The following is a 22,364-nucleotide window of genomic DNA, read 5'->3' as shown; positions in this document are numbered from 1 at the left end:
TACCGAGACAGTTTCAATATGGCCGCGTCCATGCGACGGGTGTGCCAAACATGTTTTCAGAGAAAGTTGTACAGAACGTTGTTTAAGACAAATCCAAGTGTTGTTGGTGAGCACTGCATTTTAAAGCCCCGAGTAAATGCATATATACAGAAGTCTACCCTGTGATAAACGGAATTAGACACAGAAAACCGCAGAAAGACTTTTCGTTTCTCAAAGCCGAAAGCCGCGATGCAGGGTCATGTCCTGACTGTAGGACCCTACCGCGACTCTCGGGAACAGGTCAAAAGGGTCAAAGGACAAAAGGGCCAAACTTGAAAAAGTCAAAAGGGCCAAGGGAAAGTCAAAATGGCCATAGATTTAAGTCAAAAGGGCCAAACTTTTAGAAAACAGTAAGTAGTTGCAGTAGTTCTAATCTCAAACATCTCAAGGTGTCAACCATACAACTGTTTATTTAATGATAACAAGAGGTTTTAACAGAGTCACTGGTGACAATTACCCTAGTCTCGGCTACTTTTCCCAAAGTCCACTGTAACAGTGTTATTGGTGCTCTCTGGTGACTTAATTCGTTGGTTTCACATTAATTGTCGACTCACAGTGCGCATGTGCAGAGCGTGTACAAATATCCATGGACAACTTTCGGTTTGGTCGTATGCTTTACCGATAGTATAAACACACTCTAAAGAAAGCAAACATCAAAACAAATATATGGTTTTATGTCGAATTTAACTGATCTCAATTCATTTATGAATGGAAGGGACCGGGATTAGTTAAATAAATAACTTAATGTTTGTTAACAAGCTCTTTTATAAACACATCTCACCACCACCCGTCCACTGTCCTTCCTACACATCCCCTTATCACAACTAAAAAAACACATCTGATGCAATTGCCACCAAAACAGGACATCAATTATTGAAAAGCATAGGCAAATGGATGGATGTACTCAACTATGAACAGTTGTCACACGTAAATAATCGTCAGACAGCTTTTGTTTCGAGTGTGTTTACATTATCAGTAATATGACCAAAGCGGAAGTTGACCAGTGGATATTTTTACTGGCTCTACTCATGCGCACAGCGAGTCGGAAATGAATGTGAAAACAATGAATGGTAGACACCGTAATATGCCCATCAGGCGAATAATTTATTTTGGAGCAGCTTTAGAATACAGCACCACAATATCTCGTGAGGACGATCTCTGCCGTAGGTCACATGTCATTAAGACAAGCAACCAGTTTGTGAGAACCCGTCGGACGCGAACCCGCGACCTTCGGATTGTTAGCTTACAGCTAACCGACTGAGCTACGTCCACACTTTTGCACAATGTGCAAATTTATTGAGTCATTCCTGTGACGTCACGAAAATGAACGGAAAGAGTCAAATTGGTCACGGACAATTACGGGTAGACTTGGTGTCTCGTGATTTTAATCTACGGACAATTGCCGAATGGACCTGATGCCATTTGGCACACTCGTCCCATTCCGTAATCTACAAGAAACGGTGTGACGTGGAATGAGCCAATATGCCTCAAACTGAAAAGGGTTGTTGACGTCAGACGTAGATTTCACGGTGCATGAATGAATGACACGCTTTTATATAAATCAGTGATTTTGTGACAGAAAAGTGATGTAGGGAACACTGTAAGGATAATGTGGATCGCACTACAAAACGAGGGAGACATGAGCATGTGTAGTGACGGCACGAGGCCGAGTTAGCCTTCGAATCATTACTGAACCAATGTTGCGTATGAAAGAGGCTTGAGTGCAAATTCCAGGCCAATTTCCATTAGCCCAAAAATTCTACATCAAACCATTTCATAGTATACTTTTGACGTTTTTGGTTTCCCGTTTTTGTGTGATTTTTTTTTATTAAAATGCAAAGAGAAAAACAACAAATGGTACTCACGTATGACACCGGACATGTACCTACTGTTAATGCTAAATACAAGTTATGTTATATTCAGTAATGTTCAGCATTGTTAAACCAGGCATGTATGAGTGTCTTGTACGGTGGCCTAGTGGTTAACACATTAGACTTGTGATCCAAAGTGCTAGGGTTTAAATCCAGTGTAATGGCAAAAACTTTTGTAAATTTAATCAGTAAATATATAGCCTCACTTTCATTATTGATGGTCACATGACCTGACCCTTGCACAAAATCTTCATGCAAAGGCTGATTCACTGTGCTATCCACATGGTCACTTGGCTGTCTGCAAACCTCTCTGTATGGCAATACAAATGTGACTACTTTTAATCATACATTGTGTAACTTTATATGACATTTGAATAGTATATGTTGTTGGAGTTATCATTTGGAATATTTTGACCATTATTATTGTGTAATTTGAAAGAAAGCTGTTATTGAAGCACGTTACTGAAATGCATTGTCTGACAATCTTCAAACGTTTTACCTAACAATTTTGAATAGCTATATTTGATAATCATAAAATCCTATATTTGAAAATTCAGAAAAGTTATATTTAAATGCTGTAATTAATGTATTAGCTAAAAGAATCATTTTGTTTCTTTTAGTTTCTTAAACCTCATCGATGGATGGAGTCTTGTCAACGATAATTAGCAAATGACTTGTCAACGACTACCGAAAACATATATATTTTTTTCATTCAGTAATTTGCACCATTACATAGAAAAGTTTTTTATGAGTATTTTATTTTTCGAAGCGGTAATAATGCATTACACTGGACACGTCAATCATGTTTGTGCCGGTTCGGTCAATGCATTCTATTTATTAGGATTATTTCAAGGGGTTAGGGTTTAGGGTTAGGGATATAATCCAATATAGTAGATGTAGATGCAAGAACACAACTCCAAAACTCGCATCGACAGGGATTTATTAAAGTTACGATATGTCAGTTCACATTGGTAAATCATTTATACTTAATAGTTACTTAGAAACCGAAATATAAAATATATTTATATAATTTAAATAATTACATTGACCAAAATTGCGAATAATCAAATATATATAATATAGACCGGTCTAACGCATTCTCGCTAAATTTAAAAAATACAATAATACACAAAACATAACACCTCGGCACCCCGTAATACAAATAAATATGAGCATATTAGTAAAAAACTAAAAATATTTCAAACTGGTGCTTGAAAAAAATTGCGCATCCACCAGTATACAAACTACTGGAAACTCTCAACATCCTTGGGCTTATGCAATGACATAGCTGATAGAGATGAAACACCAGTGAGCGGAGCTTATACGCACTCGCAGAGCTAGACAACTGTGTTGCCATGCAGGCGTCATAGGGCATTGTTTCGAGAACGTGCTTTCGAACAAAATCACATTACATTACGTAAAAGGGTATTATGACGTATTTTTAAAGTTTGTGGTGCCGTATTCTAAAGGTAGGCCTTTATTTTTACAAAGGAAGGCATTTTTAAAAGTAAAACCAGGATTCACAAGTTGTACTTGTTACTGTCAGAAATAAATCAGTGATTGGAAAGGGATCCAAAGGGTTACGGATAGACCTGCGGGTAATCAACCCTAAGAGCTCAAAGCTTAATTCAATCCTCCCAATGACACTGACTGAAATCCAATAATATTTGAAATTGCAAGGCTCATCTAGCTAAACCTTTGTATGAGTGATCCTGGCTATTGTTTCTTTGCAACATGATGCTAGCAAATTTCTGATCTGACTTAAAGCATGACTGGTGTGTGTTTCTTAACATTTACTGCCTATTACCCTGATTACATTTTTGCAGGCGTGTAAATATACAGGAAACAGTGATTCAGCGAATAACATAAGAAGTATTGAAGCAAATGTTTTGGTGTTGAACTTGATGTTGTAGTGCCAGATAAAGGCTACAAGCGTTGGGTTCCAAAGGTTGACAACCTATGGTACAACCAAATGTTTTGGTGTTGAACTTGATGTTGTAGTGCCAGATAAAGGCTACAAGCGTTGGGTTCCAAAGGTTGACAACCTATGGTACAACCAAATGTTTTAGTGTTGAACTTGATGTTGTAGTGCCAGATAAAGGCTACAAGCCGTTAGGTTCCAAAGGTTGACAACCTATGGTACAACCAAATGTTTTGGTGTTGAACTTGATGTTGTAGTGCCAGATAAAGGCTACAAGCCGCTGGGTTGTCCAAAGGTTGACAATCCCATGGCAGCCTGTAACCAAATGTTTTGCGTTGAACTTGATGTTGTAGTGCCAGATAAAGTATTACAAGCCGCTGGGTTCCAAAGGTTGACAACCTATGGTACAACCAAATGTTTTAGTGTTGAACTTGATGTTGTAGTGCCAGATAAAGGCTACAAGCGTTGGGTTCCAAAGGTTGACAACCTATGGTACAACCAAATGTTTTAGTGTTGAACTTGATGTTGTAGTGCCAGATAAAGGCTACAAGCTGCTGTCTCAAAGGTTGATAAATCCCATGGTACAAACACAAATGTTTTGGTGTTGAACTTGATGTTGTAGTGCCAGATAAAGGTTACAAGCTGCGAAGTTCCAAAGGTTGACAACTCCATGGTACAACCAAACAAGCTGGTGTTGAACTTGATGTTGTAGTGCCAGATAAAGGCTACAAGCGTTGGGTTCCAAAGGTTGACAACCTATGGTACAACCAAATGTTTTAGTGTTGAACTTGATGTTGTAGTGCCAGATAAAGGCTACAAGCGTTGGGTTCCAAAGGTTGACAACCTATGGTACAACCAAATGTTTTAGTGTTGAACTTGATGTTGTAGTGCCAGATAAAGCGCTGTATAAGCTGCTAAGTTCCAAAGGTTGATGTAAACTATGGTACGTAAAGTCTCAAATGCTCTTTGGTGTTGAACTTGATGTCAGAAAAGCCAGATAAAGGCTACAAGCCGCTGGGTTCCAGTTGCCGATAACCCATGGTACAACCAAACGTTTTGGCGTTGAACTCTGGATGTTGTAGCGCCAGATGTGCTGCCGTACGCCAATCTGCGCTGCTGACAACCCATGCGCCAAACTTAAACGTTTCCGGTGTTGAACTTGATGCCAGAAAAGCCAGATGCTGGCTACAAGCCGCTATTCCAGCGGTTACACAACTCATGGTACAACCAAACGTTTTGCGTTGCTGATGTTGCAGCCAGATAAAGGCCATGCCGGGTTCCAGCGTTGACAACCTATGGTACAACCAAATGTTTTGTGAAGTGTTGAAACCTGATGTTGCAGTGCCAGATAAAGGCTACAAGCCGCTAGTTCCAAAGCCGACAACTCCATGGCACAACCAAACGTTTTGGTGTTGAACTTGATGTTGTAAAGTCGTGATAAAGGCTACAAGCCGCCAGTTCCAAAGGCTGACAACCCATGGTACAACCAACGTTTTGAAGTAAGCTGAACTTACGCCAGTGCCAGATAAAGCCACAAGCCGCTGGGTTCCAAAGGTTGACAACCCATGGTAAACCAAACAAGCCTTGGTGCTGAACCTGATGCCGTAGCGCCAGATAAAGGCTACAAGCCGCTATTCCAAAGGTTGACAACCCATGGCACAAACCAAACGTTTTGCGCTGAACCTGATTGCCAGAAAGTGCCAGATAAAGGCCACAAGCCGCTAGTTCCAGCGCTGCCGACAACCTATGGTACAACCAAATGTTTTGGTGTTGAACTCTCTGATGTTGTAGTGCCAGATAAAGGCTACAAGCCGCTAAGTTCCAAAGGTTGACAACTCCATGGTACGTAAACCAAATGTTTTGGTGTTGAACTTGATGTTGTAGTACCAGATAAAGCGCTATGCCAGCGTTCCAAAGGTTGACAACCTATGGTACAATCCAAATGTTTTGGTGTTGAACTCTGATGTTGTAGTGCCAGATGTGTTGGCTACAAGCCGCTGGGTTCCAAAGGTTGACAACCCATGGTACAACCAAATGTTTTAGTGTTGAACTTGATGTTGTGAAAAGCGATAGCTGGCTAAGCTATTCCAAAGGCTGACAACCTATGGTACAACCAAATGTTTCAGTGTTGAACTTGATGTTGTAGTGCCAGATAAAGGCTACGTTGTCTCTTGTAAGGTTTCTTGATTAAACTCGGCGGTACAAACTTAATAAGGTTTTAGTGTTGAACTTGATGTTGTGAGGCCGACAAAGGCTGCCGCTAGTTCCAGCGTTGCTGGATAACCTATGGTACAACCCAAAATCGTTTTAGTGTTGAACTTTACGTTGTGGTGCTGATAGCGCTACGCTGTTCCAAAGGTTGACCAACCTATGGTACAAACCAAATGTTTTAGTGTTGAACCTGATGTTGTGAAAGCCAGATAAGGCTATAGCTGCGGTTCCAGTTATTGATAACCTATGGTACAAACTAAATGTTTTAGTGTTGAACTGATATGTTGTAGTGCCAGATAAAGGCTACAAGCGCTAGTTCCAGCGGTTATCAACCTGTTGGTATAACCAAATGTTTAGGTGTTGAACTTGATGTTGTAGTGCCAGATAAAGGCTATAAGCTGCTGGGTTCCAAAGGTTGATAAACTCATGGTACAAACCAAATGTTTTGTGTTGAACTTGATGTTGAAAAGCAGATAAAGGTTTGGTTCCAAAGGTTGATGAACCTATGGTAATAAATCCAAACGCTTCGGTGTGTTGAACTTGATGTTGTAGTGCTGTGGATAAAGGCTGCTGCTGCTGGTTCTGGGGGTTGATTAACCTATGGTACAACCAAATGTTTTAGTGTTGAACCCCGATGGTTGCGCCAGATAGTGCCATGTTTGTCTCCAAAGGTTGACAACCTATGGTACAACCAAATGCCGAAGTGTTGAACTTGATGTTGTGGCGCCAGATAAACAGCCACAAGCCGCTGGGTTCCAAAGGCTGATAAACCCACATGGCACAACCAAACGCTCAGTGCTGAACTTGATGCTGTAGTGCCAGATAAAGTTACAACGCTGGGTTCCGTGCTGCCGACAACTCCATGGCACAAACCAAACGTTTTGCGCGAACTCTCATTGCCGCAGTGCCAGATAAAAGGCTACAAGCCGCCAAGTCCGTGCTGCTGACAAACCTGGTGGCACAAACCAAACGTTTTAGCGTTGAACTCCATTGCCAGAAAGTGCCAGATAAAGCGCCAGCGCCTGGGTCCTGTGCCGCTGACAAACCTATGGCACAAACCAAACGTTTTAGCGTTGAACTCTGGATGTCAGAAAGTGCCAGATAAAGGCCACAAGCCGCTAGTCCCAAAGGCTGACAACCTATGGCAAACCAAATCGCTCGGCGTTGAACCTGATGCCAGAAAGCGCCAGATTAAAGCCTGCTACGCTGGGTCCCAGCCGTCATCAAACCCATGGCACAACCAAACGTTTCAGTGCGTTGAACTCATGCCAGCAGTGCCAGATAAAGGCCGCTGCCGCCAGTTCCAAAGGCTGACAACCCCGCTGGCACAACCAAACGTTTTAGTGCTGAACCTTGATGCCGTGAAAGCGCCGGTGATAAAGGCTACAAGCCGCTAATCCGTGCTGCCGGGACGAACCCATGTCAAACCAAATGCTCTTTAGGCGTTGAACCTGGATGTCAGGTCAAGATAAAGGCCGCTGGTTCCGCCGACAACCCATGGCACAAACCAAATGTTTTAGTGGTTGAACTTGATGCCAGAAGTGCCAGATAAAGGCCACAAGCCGCTATTCCAGTTGACAAACCTTATGGTACAACCAAATCGTTTTAGGTTGAACCTGATAGAAAAAGCAGATAGGCCATAAGCTTGGGTTCCAAAGGTTGACAACCTTATGGTACAACCAAATGTTTTAGTATTGAACCCGATGCCGTAGTGCGCCAGATAAAGGCTGCTGCCGCTGGTTCCAAAGGTTGACAACCTATGGCAATAACCAAACGTTTTAGTGCGTTGAACTCGATGCCAGTAGCGCCAAGATTAAAGGCTACGTAAGCGCTGGTTCCAAAGGTTGACAAACCCATGGCACAAACCCTAAACGTTTTAGTAAGGTTGATCCTACGCCGTAGTGCCAGATAAAGGCTAAGCTGCTGGTTCCAAAGGCTGATTAAATCGCACAAACCAAACGTTCTTTGCGTTGAACTTGATGTTGTAAAAGCCAGATGCGCCATAAGCTGGGCAACGGAAAGGTTGATAACCCATGGCAGCGAAACCAATGTTTTAGTGTTGAACTTGATGCCAGTAGTGCCAGATAAAGGCTACAAGCTGCCAGTTCCAGCGTTGACAACCTATGGTACAAACCAAATGTTTTAGTGTTGAATCCTTATGTTGTAGTGCCAGATAAAGGCCATAAGCGCGGGTTCCTGTAAAGGTTGACAACCTACAAACCAAAATGTTTTTCAGGTGTTGAACTTGATAAAGCGTAGTGCCAGATAAGGCTACAAGCGCGGTTCCAAAGGTTGACAAACCCATGGGTAATAAATCCAAATGTTTTAGTGTTGAACTTGGATGCTGTAGTGCCAGATAAAGGCTACATGCTGCTGGTTCCAAAGGTTACTGAACCTATGGTACAACCAAATGTTTTAGTGTTGAACTTGATGTTGTAGTGCCAGATAAAGGCTACAAGCGTTGGGTTCCAAAGGTTGACAACCTATGGTACAACCAAATGTTTTAGTGTTGAACTTGATGTTGTAGTGCCAGATAAAGGCTACAAGCGTTGGGTTCCAAAGGTTGACAACCTATGGTACAACCAAATGTTTTAGTGTTGAACTTGATGTTGTAGTGCCAGATAAAGGCTACAAGCGTTGGGTTCCAAGGTTGACAACCTATGGCATGTCCGCCAAATGTTTTAGGTGTTGAACTTGATGTTGTAGTGCTGTGACAAAGGCTGCTAAAGCCGTTGGGTTCCAAAGGTTGACAACCTATGGTACAACCAAATGTTTTAGTGTTGAACTTGATGTTGTAGTGCCAGATAAAGGCTACAAGCGTTGGGTTCCAAAGGTTGACAACCTATGGTACAACCAAATGTTTTAGTGTTGAACTTGATGTTGTAGTGCCAGATAAAGGCTACAAGCGTTGGGTTCCAAAGGTTGACAACCTGGCGGTACAACCAAATGTTTTAGTGTTGAACTTGATGCCAGAAGTGCCAGATAAAGCGCTACAAGCATTGGTTCCAAAGGTTGACAACCTGCGGTACAACCAAATGTTTCCTGTGTTGAACTCTGATGCTGTAGTGCCAGATAAAGGCTACAAGCCGCTAGTTCCAAAGCGTTGACAACCCATGGTACAAACCAAATGTATTGAAGCAAATGTTTTAGTGTTGAACTTGATGTTGTAGTGCCAGATAAAGGCTACAAGCGTTGGGTTCCAAAGGTTGACAACCTATGGTACAACCAAAGACTTGCAGCAGGGCCGGAAGTGGAGAGACATCGATCAGAGTGGATCAACTGGTTAGTACAGATGGGTTTTGTATGATTGTTTGTTGTTTAATGCCACACATAGCAATATTCCAGCTGTATGGTGGCAGTGTGTAAATTATCCAGTTTGGACTAGACAATCCAGTGAATCAACAGCATGAGCATCAATCTATGCAATTGGGATACAATGTCATGTGTCAACCAGATCAGTGAGTCTGACCAACTGATGAGTACAGATGGTAATTTGGATAAAAATGTTCACCAGCAATATCTTCATTAAAGAACTCATTACATTTTAGGATGTATGTTTTAGTTCCCAGAGCTATAAATGCTAAGTATTTTTTTTATCCAGGAATTATGATGCTGAAATCTATGCCTTTGGTAAAAGACTGGGTGAGGAGTTTGAAGAAAGCACCCTGCGGAGAGCTTTAACACACAGGTAGTGAAAACTTGAAACCATTACTCACCTGTATATTCATTATTTTCAAACAAAGCTATGAGGATATGTTTACAGGCAAAGCAATGTCAAGAGTAAGTATACTACACAAAATAAGTTAAAGAACACACATTGTTTTCATATGACCAACAGGGATTTACCTCGAGTCCTGTATTTGAGGGCCCCTGGGACTCATACTCTTAATTTTCAGGGGTCTTGGACTACAAAATGGAGCTCCCAGACACTTAAATATTATTACTAATACTGTTATTGTATTGTATTGTGTATCATGATCATCACATTGTTACAGTAATTAAATTGCAAATGATACCATAACCCAACTAGTTACAAACTCAGTGATAACTTAACGTTACTTGATTGGAATTTTTACAAAAAGTATTTGGACTTTTTCTGCATCCCTGTGGATGCTCTAATAAATTTTGTTGCGTCCATTGTCAAATTTTATGCGTATAGGACGCAGGAATTCGCGTCCTGTAAATCCCTGGACTAATTAATAATGACAAGGCCGGTGGATATTTCAAGACACAGCAATCCGATTGTAAGTGTTTCTACAGCCTTAGTGTATGGTTTGTACTGTCAGTGTTCGAGAACGGCCTTGTGTGAACATGGCAAAATTAGTATATAATGTAGATTTCTTCCATCTGTGTAGATCATACATTGAGAAAGAAGAACAAAGGCGACAAGAGCTGGGAATTGACCTTGATGCTGCACCGCTTGGTCTAACGGATAACCAAGAATTAGCAGCTACTGGTGAGAGTTACCTCCCTTGACATCATCAGCCGTAAAGCACATTAATGTTCTTGTTGTTAGCATTGTTTTAAATAGGAGTAGTACTTGTGAATACTGCACCTCTGTTACATGTTTGCCATAACACAGTATTTTGGCTTTTGGTTAACATTAGATTTTCAAAAATTGTCCTCAAATGCCAGTTATCCTTGTGAGGATGAGGCTGTGTGATAACTCGCTGCGCCTAACAGGCTGCATGAGTTGAATACTCCCCAGGGAGTTGAGTTGGTTAAAAAGAATGCCAGAAAAAAAGACATCCGTTGGTCAAGGGAACACTCAGGTGCCTTGAGCATGTACTAGTTGCATGGATATGTGCGCTATACAAATATCCTATAATAGAAAATAATAATCCATAATCATTCATATGGATGATGGTCTTGCACTGACCAGTGCTCTTGCACATGTGTTAGGCAGGAAAACCTCATTTCTTTCTGTCAAACATCACAATTCAGTTGATTGGGGAGCTGATTGGATTACTCATGCTGTCAATCACTGGATTGTCTGGTCCAGACCATACCGTTTACAGACCGCCATCATATGGCTAAAAAATTGCTGAGTGTTGCGTTAAAACAACAAACAAACAACAATAAATAATGTTGTTTCAAGTAGGACATACACATAAGCTGTAGTTTAAACACTAGTGGGCACTTAGTAAGGTAAGGTATTCATATAATGAATCACTCCTATAATCCCGCAAAATAGCCGTGTACAGTGTGTTATTTAGGGACATACACATAAGGGTCTGAGTCTATGGGTTTTCATATACATCAAGGCCTATCTGTAGTTGCCATGTTTATCCCCACTTGTTTGAGGAGAGGAGTAAGGTATGGAAAACAGTATGCACTTTAGAGGAGTTAAACTTGAAAACATGCTTATAGTCTGTTTGCAGTCAAAGCGTACCGATCGATGAATTTCCACTTTAAACAAAAAAGTAAATCAAATAAAGTGAAATTAAGTTAGCGAATCCTCATAATTTTACCTTGCCAATTAAACATTTAAATTTCTGAATTTCTGAAATGCGTTCAAATGCTATTATTGGTTTGTATTACAAGGGAGTAAGCGCCAGTGTTCTCCTGTCCAGGTTTCATTTAATGTGCATACCCCCTTGTAATACAAACCAATAATAGCTATTTGAAACTCATGATCATTTGTTAAACAACTTTATATCCTAAGTTGAATAAAATTCTGAGATTTAAATGTTCAATTGGCAAAATTAAAATCATGAGGATCGCAATTTCACTTTATTTTGATTTACGCTTTTGTTTAAAAGTGAAAATTCATCGGCATCGCGTTCACTACAAACACAGACTATTATAGCTGGTAGGCCTAAGATTTAGCTGAACTTCTTTTGTCTCTTTATGGTATGACCTTGTGAAAGTGTTTGCTTGTCATGTGTTTTATGTGTCAGTTTCCATTCTTTTTCATAGAGATCGTCCTTGGGGTACATATTATGCATTTTCGGGCTGAAAATGTCCTGTGACAGTTGTATCAATGTTTTTGAATAAAAATATTGTACAATAAATAAAATCTTTTATTTATTATCGGCCCCCCACCTCGTGGAGTTACCTCCGTTAGCATGCGCACCAACTGGAGTAAGCACCTAGGCCCGTATCATCATTCCTTCTGCTGTCACTGCCGTATACGGATGTGTCGTGCAGAGCTGAACTCTTTTGAAGTTAAGAGACTGATGTCTGGGACACCACCACCTGTATGTATGGTCTTTATATTGTCCTTGAAAGGAACAGTAAAGCTTTGCGGTCGGTTGTCTCATAATTGTGACTTTGTATTCCTTATTTTACGCTAACTTTCCCGTGGTTTACGCACGTGTTGCTATTCCATGGCGGGAAGTTTTGCGTGCCACGTGGTTGTAATATTGCGTTTTAACCAACTATTTCTTCCCGTGGTCGCATTCCGCGTATTTTTTCAATGTTTTATACGTGTATATTATGCTGCTGGTCCGCTGTTAGCTACATGCTTGCGTGTTTGCTTTCAGGCGTTTTCGGGTTGTACTGTCTGCGGGCAGAGTATTCCCCGTGCAGACCGTCATGATAAGTGTCTAGTGTGCCTTGAAAAAGGCGGCCATACCCCTGACACGTGCGAGATATGTATGGGCTTCTCCCCGAGCCCCAGAAGAGGCGGGCTGCAGACTTTCTCTTCTATCGGGAATTGAGAGAGGCGGGAGGGGAACTGACCCAGGTCCCCGTCTAAAGCTAAAAAGCCAAAAAGTAAAGGCAGAAAGGCTAGATCGCGCAGTCAGTCGCCTTCCACTGCTCCTAGCGGTTTCGACATGTCTCTAATCACGCAATTATTCCAGCAGCACATGGACTCGGTGAAGTCCCTTGTTCACGAGTCGGTTGGAGGTCTCCGCCAGGAGTTCCTGCGCCACTTTCGGGCGGGGGCGGAGAGTCTGGGGGTGGGATGCCCGAGCCGGCTCGATCCCTCGGCCTGGAGGCGTCTGTTGATCCGTTGCCTCTGGCTTCGGGTCCGGACGCCTCGGCTGCCCCGGAGGGGGAGGCTTCGCTCCCAGTCCCCCTCTCGGAGTTGGCGCAGGGTCCGTTGAGGATTCCTGGGGTTCCGGTCCCTGCGCCGTCCCGCCCCATGAGAGCGGAGGTACCAGTTTTGCCTGGTCTTCCTCCTGCGTCTCGGGACCGGAGTTCGAGCGTGGTGTCGGGCACTGAAGCAGGGCGCTGCTTCGGTTCTTCCCTTCCCTCTGTGTCTGGTGCGCGGCCGCCCACCGAGTCGGGGTTCGGGTCCTCTTCGCGAGGAGACCCAGCCTCGGACTCGGGCTCGGGCGCCGAGTCCATGGACATTGGGGAGGTCGAGGAGCCGGAGGGTGCCTTCCGTTTCTCGACGGCTCTGAGGGAAGTCCGGCTACGCATTGCCGAGTACATTCCCCAGGCCGCGGTGCCTACCAGCCGCTCGGATTCGACTGAGTTCCGCTTACCAGGCGGCGTTTGCCCTAGGCAACCCATGCAGGCGCTGCTCCGCATTCTGCCGTCCTTGGTGCAGGACGTGGTGGATCCCCTCTTGGCTGGGTCACGCCTCCGCTTTGACTTGCCAGAGCTTGTCAGGAGGTACCAGCTGGGGGAAGATTCCCTGTTCTTCGTGCCAGTGGTGCGGCGAATGTGTGTTCGCCGGTGCGCCCTGGGGAGGCTCGGCTTCCTCGGGCAGCTCCGGCTGCCAGGCAAGGCGTTTGGCGCCACCTTTTGCCCTGGCGGGCATCCCCTGCGGCATGCTTACCCGGACCTACGAGGAGGTTTGCGGGCAGCTATGCAGCAGGTGCGGGTGGTGGTCCCGCGAGGCCTACCTCTCCTCGATTCAGAGGTCGGCCCTGGAAGCGGAGGGAGCACGCTGGAGGCGTTTCTCAGCATGTTGTTCTCCTCCGTCAACTTTCCGAGAGTGCAGGCCCACCTGTAGCGACTCCTTGCGGTCGGCGGCGTCGGCGGTGATGTCGCGCAGTCATGGGGATCGCAAAGCTGTGGCTGTCGGCGTCTCGGTACTTTCGGCGGCTACACAGCAGACCTTGCTGGCCCTCCCCTACCGTCTGGGGCGGCGTTGTTTCCTGGGGCCCAGCAGGTCATCCGGGGAGGCTGCGCTGCAGCTACCTCCTTCAAGGACTCCAAGGCCTTGTTGGAGCAGCCAGCGGGCTTCGCCCCCCAGCTCCGTTCCGGCTTCCTCCTCCGGGGTGCAGCCTACACCCGAGTCTGCTGGCTGGCTTGGGCCGCTCGGCAGGGGTAGGCGGAGGAGCCGTCCCGCCAAGGGTAAGGGCAAGGAGCAGTCCTCTTGACTGGCTCCCAGCCTTTTAGCGCGGCGGGGAGGTCTGCCCGACCTCCCGTTAACCCATCAGGCTGTAGGCGTGTGTCACTCCCAGTCAGCTCCGCTACTTCGGGACCACTCCGCGCTCTTACCCAGCGTCCCAGTGGGAGGCCGCCTCTCTCTATTCCTGCGGGTGGGAGAAGGCTACAAGCAACAGCTTGGTGCTGTCCACCGTCAGTGTCGGCCATTTACCACTGTGGAGAGGTCCGCCAGACTTCACCGGCATCGCCCTCCTCCGTGCCGTCATGTCAGGTGCGAGGCGGACATACTGCGCGGACGAAGTCCAGGCTTTGCTGGACAAGTCCGCTATAGAGCGCCTATACCACCGGGCGAGGAACAGGCGGGGATTTTTACTCCGCGTACTTCCTCGTTCGAAGAAAGGCGGCGGGTTCCGTCCCATTCTCAACCTCAAGGGGTTGAATCGCATGCTCGAAGTTCCATCCTTCAAGATGGAGACACTGCGCTTCGGTGATCTCCTCTGTTCAGCCCGGCGATTGGCTCACGTCAATCGACCTCAAAGGATCGCGTATCTGCATGTGCCCATACATCCATCGTTCAAGCAGTACCTTCGGTTCTCTTACGGCGGGATGTGTTACCAATTCACGGTGCTCCCCTTCGGCATATCCACTGCCCCAGGGTGTTCACCAAGCTCATGTTAGTGCGGCTACCCTCGCTCGTTAAGCAAGGAAGGCGTTGTTACCCTTACCTCGGCGACTGGTTGCTTTCGGTGCACTGAACACAACCAGCGAGCCTAGATTCTACTCACAAGGTGATAGACATTCTAGTTTGACTGGGGTGGATCATCAACCTCAAGAAATCCGACCTGGTACCCACCCAGGACTTGGTTTTCTCGGTGAGGTTCCAAACTCACAAGGATCTTGTTTCCTTGTCGCCCGACCGGGTCACCAGAGTACGGGAGATGGTGTCTTCGTTCCTCTCCCAGCCCCAGGCACCAGCACGGACTTGGCTCCGTCTACTGGGCCATATGGCGGCGACTATCTCTGTAGTGTGGCGGGCGCGGTTGAGGATGCGCCCTATACAGCAAGCTTTGGCGAGTCTGTGGGCTCACTCGGAGGACCTGGGCCGAGTCTCACAGTCCCCGGGTGGTTGTCTCCTCACCTTCAGTGGTGGACCAATGTCGGGAATCTCTCCAAGGGGGTCCCCTTGGAAATCCCGACGCCAGCTCTTACAGTTCAGACCGATGCGTCCCTCACGGGCTGGGGGGGTGTTCTGGGCAGTCTGTCGGCGTCCGGACTCTGGTCCGAAGCCGAAGCCCACCTTCACATCAGCGTGTTGGAACTGAGAGCTGTCGCGGTTGGTTTCGGCGCTTCGAGAGCATGTCCAGGGCCAGGTGGTTCGTCTTCAGTTGGACAACCAGGCGGCCATGTCGTTACATCCTGAAGCAAAGGCGACGCGGTGTCCCGCTCCTCCGGGGAGACATGGGACTTTCTCCTCTGGTGCGACCAGTGCGATTGTCAGGTACTCCCTGTTTATCTCCGGGGCTGGAGAGCGTGCGAGCAGGCGCTCTCTCGCGGATCCTGGCCCTTGCAGTGGATGCTTTCGACCGGCAGATATTGGAGTTATCTCCCAGTTATGCGAGATTACGTTCCAGGTGGATCTGTTTGCGTCGGCGGGGCGAATCAGACACCGTGTTCTGCTCTCAAATACGGACCGAGGGCGTTGGCTGCCGGCGCCTTCCTGCTGGATTGGACGGGCAAAGTGCTCTGGGCGTTCCGCCGTTACCACTCATTCCCGTGTCCTCTCACAGCTGTCCACCCAGCCAGCTCGGCTGCTTGTGCTACTGGCACCGCTTTGGCCGTCCACAGAGCTGGTTTCGGTAATTCTCAGGTTTCTGGCTCAGCCTCCTGTTCTATTACCTTTGCGACCGGACATTCTCACTCAGAGCGGTAGCCACACCCCAATCCGCAGATTCAGTGGGTGGCAGCCTCTGTCAGGTCTAGCCTCCGAAGCCGCGAATTCCTGCAGCAGTTGCAGACACAATTCTGGCCGGTGGGATTCGACAAGCGTTCAGTCAGGAGGATAGGTGGTCCCGCTATGCGCTGGTGTTCAGATAGGGGGATTGCAGATCCCTTTTCTGCGGATTTAGTCCGAGTATTGGAGTTTTGCAAGCTCGTTTGGAAGAAGGCCTGGCGGCCGACCATTAGAGTGGCTACTCCACCGCTATTTCCACTTTTCACACCCCTGTCGATGGTGCTCTTCTGGGGCAGCACCCTCTCGTACAGCGCTTTTTAGCTGGCGTGGATCGGGTTCGACCTGCTGTCAGGCGAACCAGCCCACCTTAGGATTTGTCAATTGTGCTTTCGATTGGCTGTCGGTCCCTCGTTCTCCGTCTATCGGCTATTTCCATTCAGTTGTTAACCTGGAAGGCTGTATTTCTGGTGGCGGTAACATCTGGGCGTAGGGTTGGCGACTTACATGCTATGTCGTCCGACCGGCTGACTGTGTTCCACACTGATCGTGTCAGTATTAGCCTCCCGGATACTTACGCCCGAAGGTCGATCAGCTTTCCATGTGACAGCTCCTATCGAACTTCCTACTCTTACCCAGCCTTCCACATCGGGGACCTCTCCTACGAGCACTCACCCGTTGGATGTCCGTAAGACTCTCAAGGTCTATATCAAACGAACACAGGGGATCCGTACGGGTACCCAGCTGTTCTGTTGTTACGGTGGCGGGAAGGCTGGTGTGCCGGCGAGCAAGCAGACTTTGTCTCGCTGGCTCGTCTCGGTCATTTGTGCTGCGTATCAGGCTAAGGGCAAGCCTCCCCCTGAGGGGTTGAAGGCTCACTCGGTCAGGGCAGTAGCCACGTCAAAAGCTTTTGCATCGGCACTCCCCATTGAAGAGATCTGCTCTGCCGCTATTTGGAGCCGGCCTAGCACGTTTATTCGGCACTATCAGCTCGATACACATTCTCGTAATCGTGCGAGCTTTGGCCGTTCTGTTCTCTCCGGTGGACAGTGTCCTGCCACCCTGACCGAGTGAGTCTTGGTTCATTGGTTTTGTTGACGCTGCTGTTCAATATTGTGTTTTATTGACATGTCCGCTGCTGGGTGTATAACCTCCTTTCGATCCTCTACGGAGACTATGGTCGGTCGTGAGCGTTTTTTCCCCCCTACGGTGCTCTCTAATCGACACAAGGTGGGTGGGGTTTGTTTACATTCGCACCATGTGCGAATTCTTATGCTAACCTGCGAGGTTGTCTATGAGTACATTTCCTCCCTGTCGGTTACCCTCCCATAATGCCTCTCGCGGAAGCGCAAACCGGGACATGTGACAGGTGAGTGATTATGGCGTCTGTTCCATCATTCAGATTAACGATCGCTATTTGTGTGTGCTTTGACAGAATTCCCTCCTCCCTGGCCTCCGGTCTTTGGGAGTCTGTGTTTATGCATAATATGTACCCCAAGGACGATCTCTATGAAAAAGAATTAACCAAACCTGAAGAGGTTTTAAATTCTTTGAAGAGAGTCGTCCTTGGGGTAGAACCCTCCAACTCCCGCAATTCTGTTCACTGATTTATTCAGCAGAAGGAATGATGATACGGGCCTAGGTGCTTACCCAGTTGGTGCGCATGCGCAACGGGAGGTAACTCCACGAGGTGGGGGCCGTATAATAAATAAAAAGATTTTTATTTATTGTACAATATTTTTATTCAAAAACATTGATACAACTGTCACAGGACATTTTCAGCCCGGAAAATGCATAATATGTACCCAAAGGGCGACTCTCTTCAAAGAATTTAAAACCTCTTCAGGAATACTTAATACTGAATGGTGCAGAATGTAGTTATGTAGATACATGTTTGACTTCAACATGTTACAAATACTGTAAGCTATGTTGTAAATATCAGTCAGTCATGATACTGTGTCTGGTGTTGGCAGGAGTTCCCGGTGGGTGCGGAGACTCTGACTGAAACGCTCCAAGCAGTCATTGGAGCACTTCAACATGACCAGGTACATAACCCACTCTTCATATTGTACGAGTAGCATTTTCATTGTAACCATATGCCGCATGGACGACATTCCGCCATGATTTTATTGATTAGTGTAAGTCACTTACATGAAAACCATTCTAAAGGAAAGGTGTGTTTCATTTTCAGGGCAGAGACAGAGCTCATTTTTTGTTCGGGACTTTGTGCTGCCTCAACTGATTGAAGCAGACATTGCAGAGCTGTGGACTATCTCCAACCCTATGGGGCTCCTGGAGGACATGTTGTCAAGGGAGGGGCGGCCAGCTCCAGAACCCAGGTAGGTGCAACAGGATGGATGGTATTGTCTAATACTCCCAAGTAACCATGCTAGTCTCTGTGTGTGTAAGTCTGGATGATGTCTGGATGGATGATGGATGGATGAGAATGTCTAGGACAGAATCCCACCCGGACAAAACCCACTGGCTTCTGTCATGAAGACATACTAATTAAAACTGGTGAAAAAGGGTAGCAATAACATATGAAAATGGGATTTTGTCCCATGTTGGCTATTTTGGTGTGGGATTTTGTCCACTGAAATTTTGTCCTATGGGATTTTGTCCCTCCCCCAGATGAATGGATGGACAGATGCATAAAGGATGGATGGATGGGTGAATGGTTGTGGATGGATGGATGGGTGAATGGTTGATGGGATGGATGGATGGGTGGGATGGTTGATGGATGGGTGAATGGTTGATGGATGGATGGATGGGTGAATGGTTGATGAATGGATGGGTGAATGGTTGATGGATGGATGGATGGGTGAATGGTTGTGGATGGATGGGTGGATGGTTGACTGATGGGTGGATGGTTGATGGATGGATGGGTGAATGGTTGATGGATGGATGAATGGTTGACAGATGGATGGATTGATGGATGGATGGATGGGATTGATGGGTGAATGGTTGATGGGTGGATGGATGGATGGATGGGGATGGATGGTTGATGGATGGATTGTGAATGGTTGATGGATGGATGGATGGGTGAATGGTTGATGGATGGATGGTTGACGGGTTGATGGGTGAATGGTTGATGGATGGATGGTTGTGGATGGATGGTTGATGGATGGATGGGTGAATGGTTGATGGATGGATGGGTGAATGGTTGATGGATGGATGGGTGATTGGTTGATGGATGGATGATGTGATGGATGGTTGATGGGTTGATGGGTGAATTGTTGATGGATGGATGGAATGGTTGTGGGTGAATGGTTGACGGATGGATGGATGGGTGAATGGTTGATGGATGGATGGATGATTGGTTGACGGATTGATGGGTGATTGGTTGACGGATTGATGGATGGATGGATGGTTGATGGATGGATGGGTGAATGGTTGACGGATGGATGGATGGGTGAATGGTTGACGGATGGATGGATGGGTGAATGGTTGACGGATGGATGGATGGATGGATGCAAACAAATCTCTAGTGTCCTAGAAAATGAAGTGATATGAATCTGTGATGTGGCTTCAGGTTACAATGGAGTTCCGCCTCCCAGACAGTGATGTCCCTGTACTATGTTGGCATATACTCTGATGGACGTCTCCTGGGCCAGTGTGAGTATCTGTGCGACATCCACATTCTGGTTAAAGTTCAGTTTAAACTCCTTACAACCTTGGACATCTCTCATTCAAATGATCATCCTGATCCAGTGATGTCATCAAATTTTTTCCCAGCTTTGTGCCAGTGATATGTTTTGTTTTCAAACACTGTACCTGTCAGACCGCCTCCGTGGTGTAGTGGTTAGAGCGTCCGCCCAGAGAGCGGAAGGTCGCAGGTTCGATCCCCGACCCGTCATACCAAAAGACGTTAAAATATGGTACTTGTTGGTCCCTGCCTGGCACTCGGCATTAATGGGTACAAGGACTTGTCGGCTCGGAGTCAGTCTAATGCGGCATGGTATCTCAGTGACCTACCACTATAAAACCAGCTTCAGTCCGGGCTAGTACAAGCAGCCGCACATACACATACACACGCATGCACGTCGTCATATAAGCGAAATATTCTCAAGCACAACGTTAAACCCATTTCACCTCACCTGTACCTGTCACCACTGGGTAATGGTCTGCCTCCTTAAGTATCCATTAAGCCCCAGTTCTCACCTTTATCACATGAAGAGTTAGAATTGGTCCACAGCGTATGCTGGTTGTATGAAGCAAACAAATGGACTGGGTGGTCAGAATCAGTAACTGATTGTCATATTACCACGTTAACTCTACAATGTGGAAACCACACATCCTTCAGTGAGGTTAGGTGTGTTGTACATATCATGGATCAGATTATGTGGTGTAAAACCAATAATGATGCAATGATACAACTGTGAATCACAACACTTGTAATAAGATGGGTTGGATAATGTTAATTTAATTTCACGTTGTTTTTTGTTTAAAGTCCTCAGCACCAGGTGAGACGCTGGCTATAGCAGAGGAGATGGCAGCTAGAGATGCTTTAAAGAACCAGTTGGGACTTGCCGACAGCCGGTCCCCCCTCCCCCTCGGTAGCCTTGCCGACTCACTGCAGATCGACTTCGACAGAGTGAACCCAAGTCTGGCAGACTTGACTGCCTTGGAGGCTTCTTCAGTGTAGAACGGTGTGACATAAACAATCTAGCGTCAAGATTGGGAGCACTGTTTGATGTCATACAGAGGGATCGGTCATAACTGAAGCCTCCACAGTTATCGTGTGATCAATGAATTCATAATGATGCCTGATGTATCATTGTTGTGGTGCACGACTTCATCAGTGTCTAAATGCCAACACTGTCGCCAGTGTGTATGAGTGAGTGAATGAAAGTGAGTGATTCCAGTGCAGAGATCTTACAGAGCTGCAATATTATGAGAAAAACACTCAGGTTTCCAACTAACAATGTGACAATGTAATAAACAAGCACTTATAATGCCCATATGACATAACATAACAAAACAACTGGGTAATGTCAGTGTACACAGATAGTTCAAGTAATTGACACTGGGATTTTCACATTTAATGAATGACCATGCATTCTCATTAGGTTAGGACTAAATATTATATTGATTTGTCAGTCTTTGAAATAAAAGATAAAATAACATACTGTACCAGCTAAACATTAATTTGCATCCTTCATACTGCACATTGACTTCTGGATAAACAGGGCTTGATATGTGGCAAGAATTAGCTCCCTTGAATTGGCACCCTTGTACACAAGCATTGATGAGCTGGTGGTATAGTTGCATGTGTTATTGATGTTAGCAGGAGATTGAACCTACAAAGTGTTCCAGTGTTGAATTGCGATAAAATAAACTATTGAACTACCATGTGTGTTTTGTTTTTCCAAATGTCACAGATTAAATGATTTATCTCCATTTCTAGATCCCAGTAGCTGACTTCTACTCGCATACTGCAGAATATACTTTCAGGGCATTTCCATGTCATTTCACACCCCAAAACAAAGAAAAAACGTGAAAAATATGTTATGCAAATATTATAGTCCACCTAATTTCAAGTTATGTGAGTTTATGTTGCAGCCTGTTTGTCCAGCATCTGTCTTGTATCTTTGTCATAATCTTCTCAGATACCACTGGACCAGCTCAGACTTCACATACCTGTTCTAACCAGTAATAACAACTTTTGGGTTAGAATTGCTGGTTGATGCTGGTAGTGAGTGTGTGAGTGAGTGAGTTTAGTTTTACGCTGCACTCAGCAATATTCCAGCTATATGGCGGCAGTCTGTAAATAATCGAGTCTGGACCAGACAATCCAGTGATCAACAGCATGAGCATTGATCTGCGCAATTGGGAACCGATGACGTGTCAACCAAGTCAGCAAGCCTGACCACCCGATCCCGATAGTCGCCTCTTACGACAAGCATGCTGGTAGTTAGAGGTGACCTGATGCACCATGGTCACACTCTGATGTAGATTTGTCACTTGTTTGTTATCGTATGCAATGAGGATTGTTGCTGACAGTAACGATCACAGGATCGTCTGGTCCAGATCTCCTAGGCTGCAGTTATGTAGCTTGAATATTGGTGAGAGCAGCCTTACTAAC

The 22,364-nt window shown here is 45.8% G+C and overlaps 1 protein-coding gene across 1 annotated transcript; it reads left to right on the top strand.

Annotated features, from left to right (window-relative positions):
• The first annotated feature begins 7 nt into the window (after positions 1-7).
• Positions 8-21,631, top strand: LOC124260815. Its single transcript, XM_046695131.1, has 11 exons — positions 8-106; positions 9,213-9,324; positions 9,644-9,730; positions 10,398-10,498; positions 11,274-11,370; positions 13,498-13,813; positions 13,952-14,268; positions 14,529-14,602; positions 18,471-18,618; positions 19,812-19,894; positions 20,737-21,631. Exons 1-11 carry the CDS (start codon positions 19-21, stop codon positions 20,922-20,924), a joined length of 1,611 nt encoding a protein of 536 aa, XP_046551087.1. The 5' UTR covers positions 8-18; the 3' UTR covers positions 20,925-21,631.
• The last annotated feature ends 733 nt before the right edge of the window (positions 21,632-22,364 follow it).

The sequence above is a fragment of the Haliotis rubra genome, unplaced genomic scaffold (assembly GCF_003918875.1).
Source record: "Haliotis rubra isolate DU_JTF1 unplaced genomic scaffold, ASM391887v1 Scf778, whole genome shotgun sequence".
Classification (NCBI taxonomy): domain Eukaryota; kingdom Metazoa; phylum Mollusca; class Gastropoda; order Lepetellida; family Haliotidae; genus Haliotis; species Haliotis rubra.
Note: the sequence above shows the minus strand (reverse complement) of the source record. Positions and strands in the feature narration are given on the sequence as shown.

Bases quoted from the DNA above. Each gene is read 5' to 3' on its own strand.
- LOC124260815 (XM_046695131.1), top strand. From the start codon at position 19: ATGGCCGCGTCCATGCGACGGGTGTGCCAAACATGTTTTCAGAGAAAG. The intron at 107-9,212 runs GTGAGCACTGCA...TTGATGTTGTAG, and splicing joins GACAAATCCAAGTGTTGTTG to TGCCAGATAAAGGCTACAAG. The intron at 13,814-13,951 runs GTGCGGGTGGTG...GCCCACCTGTAG, and splicing joins TGCGGGCAGCTATGCAGCAG to CGACTCCTTGCGGTCGGCGG.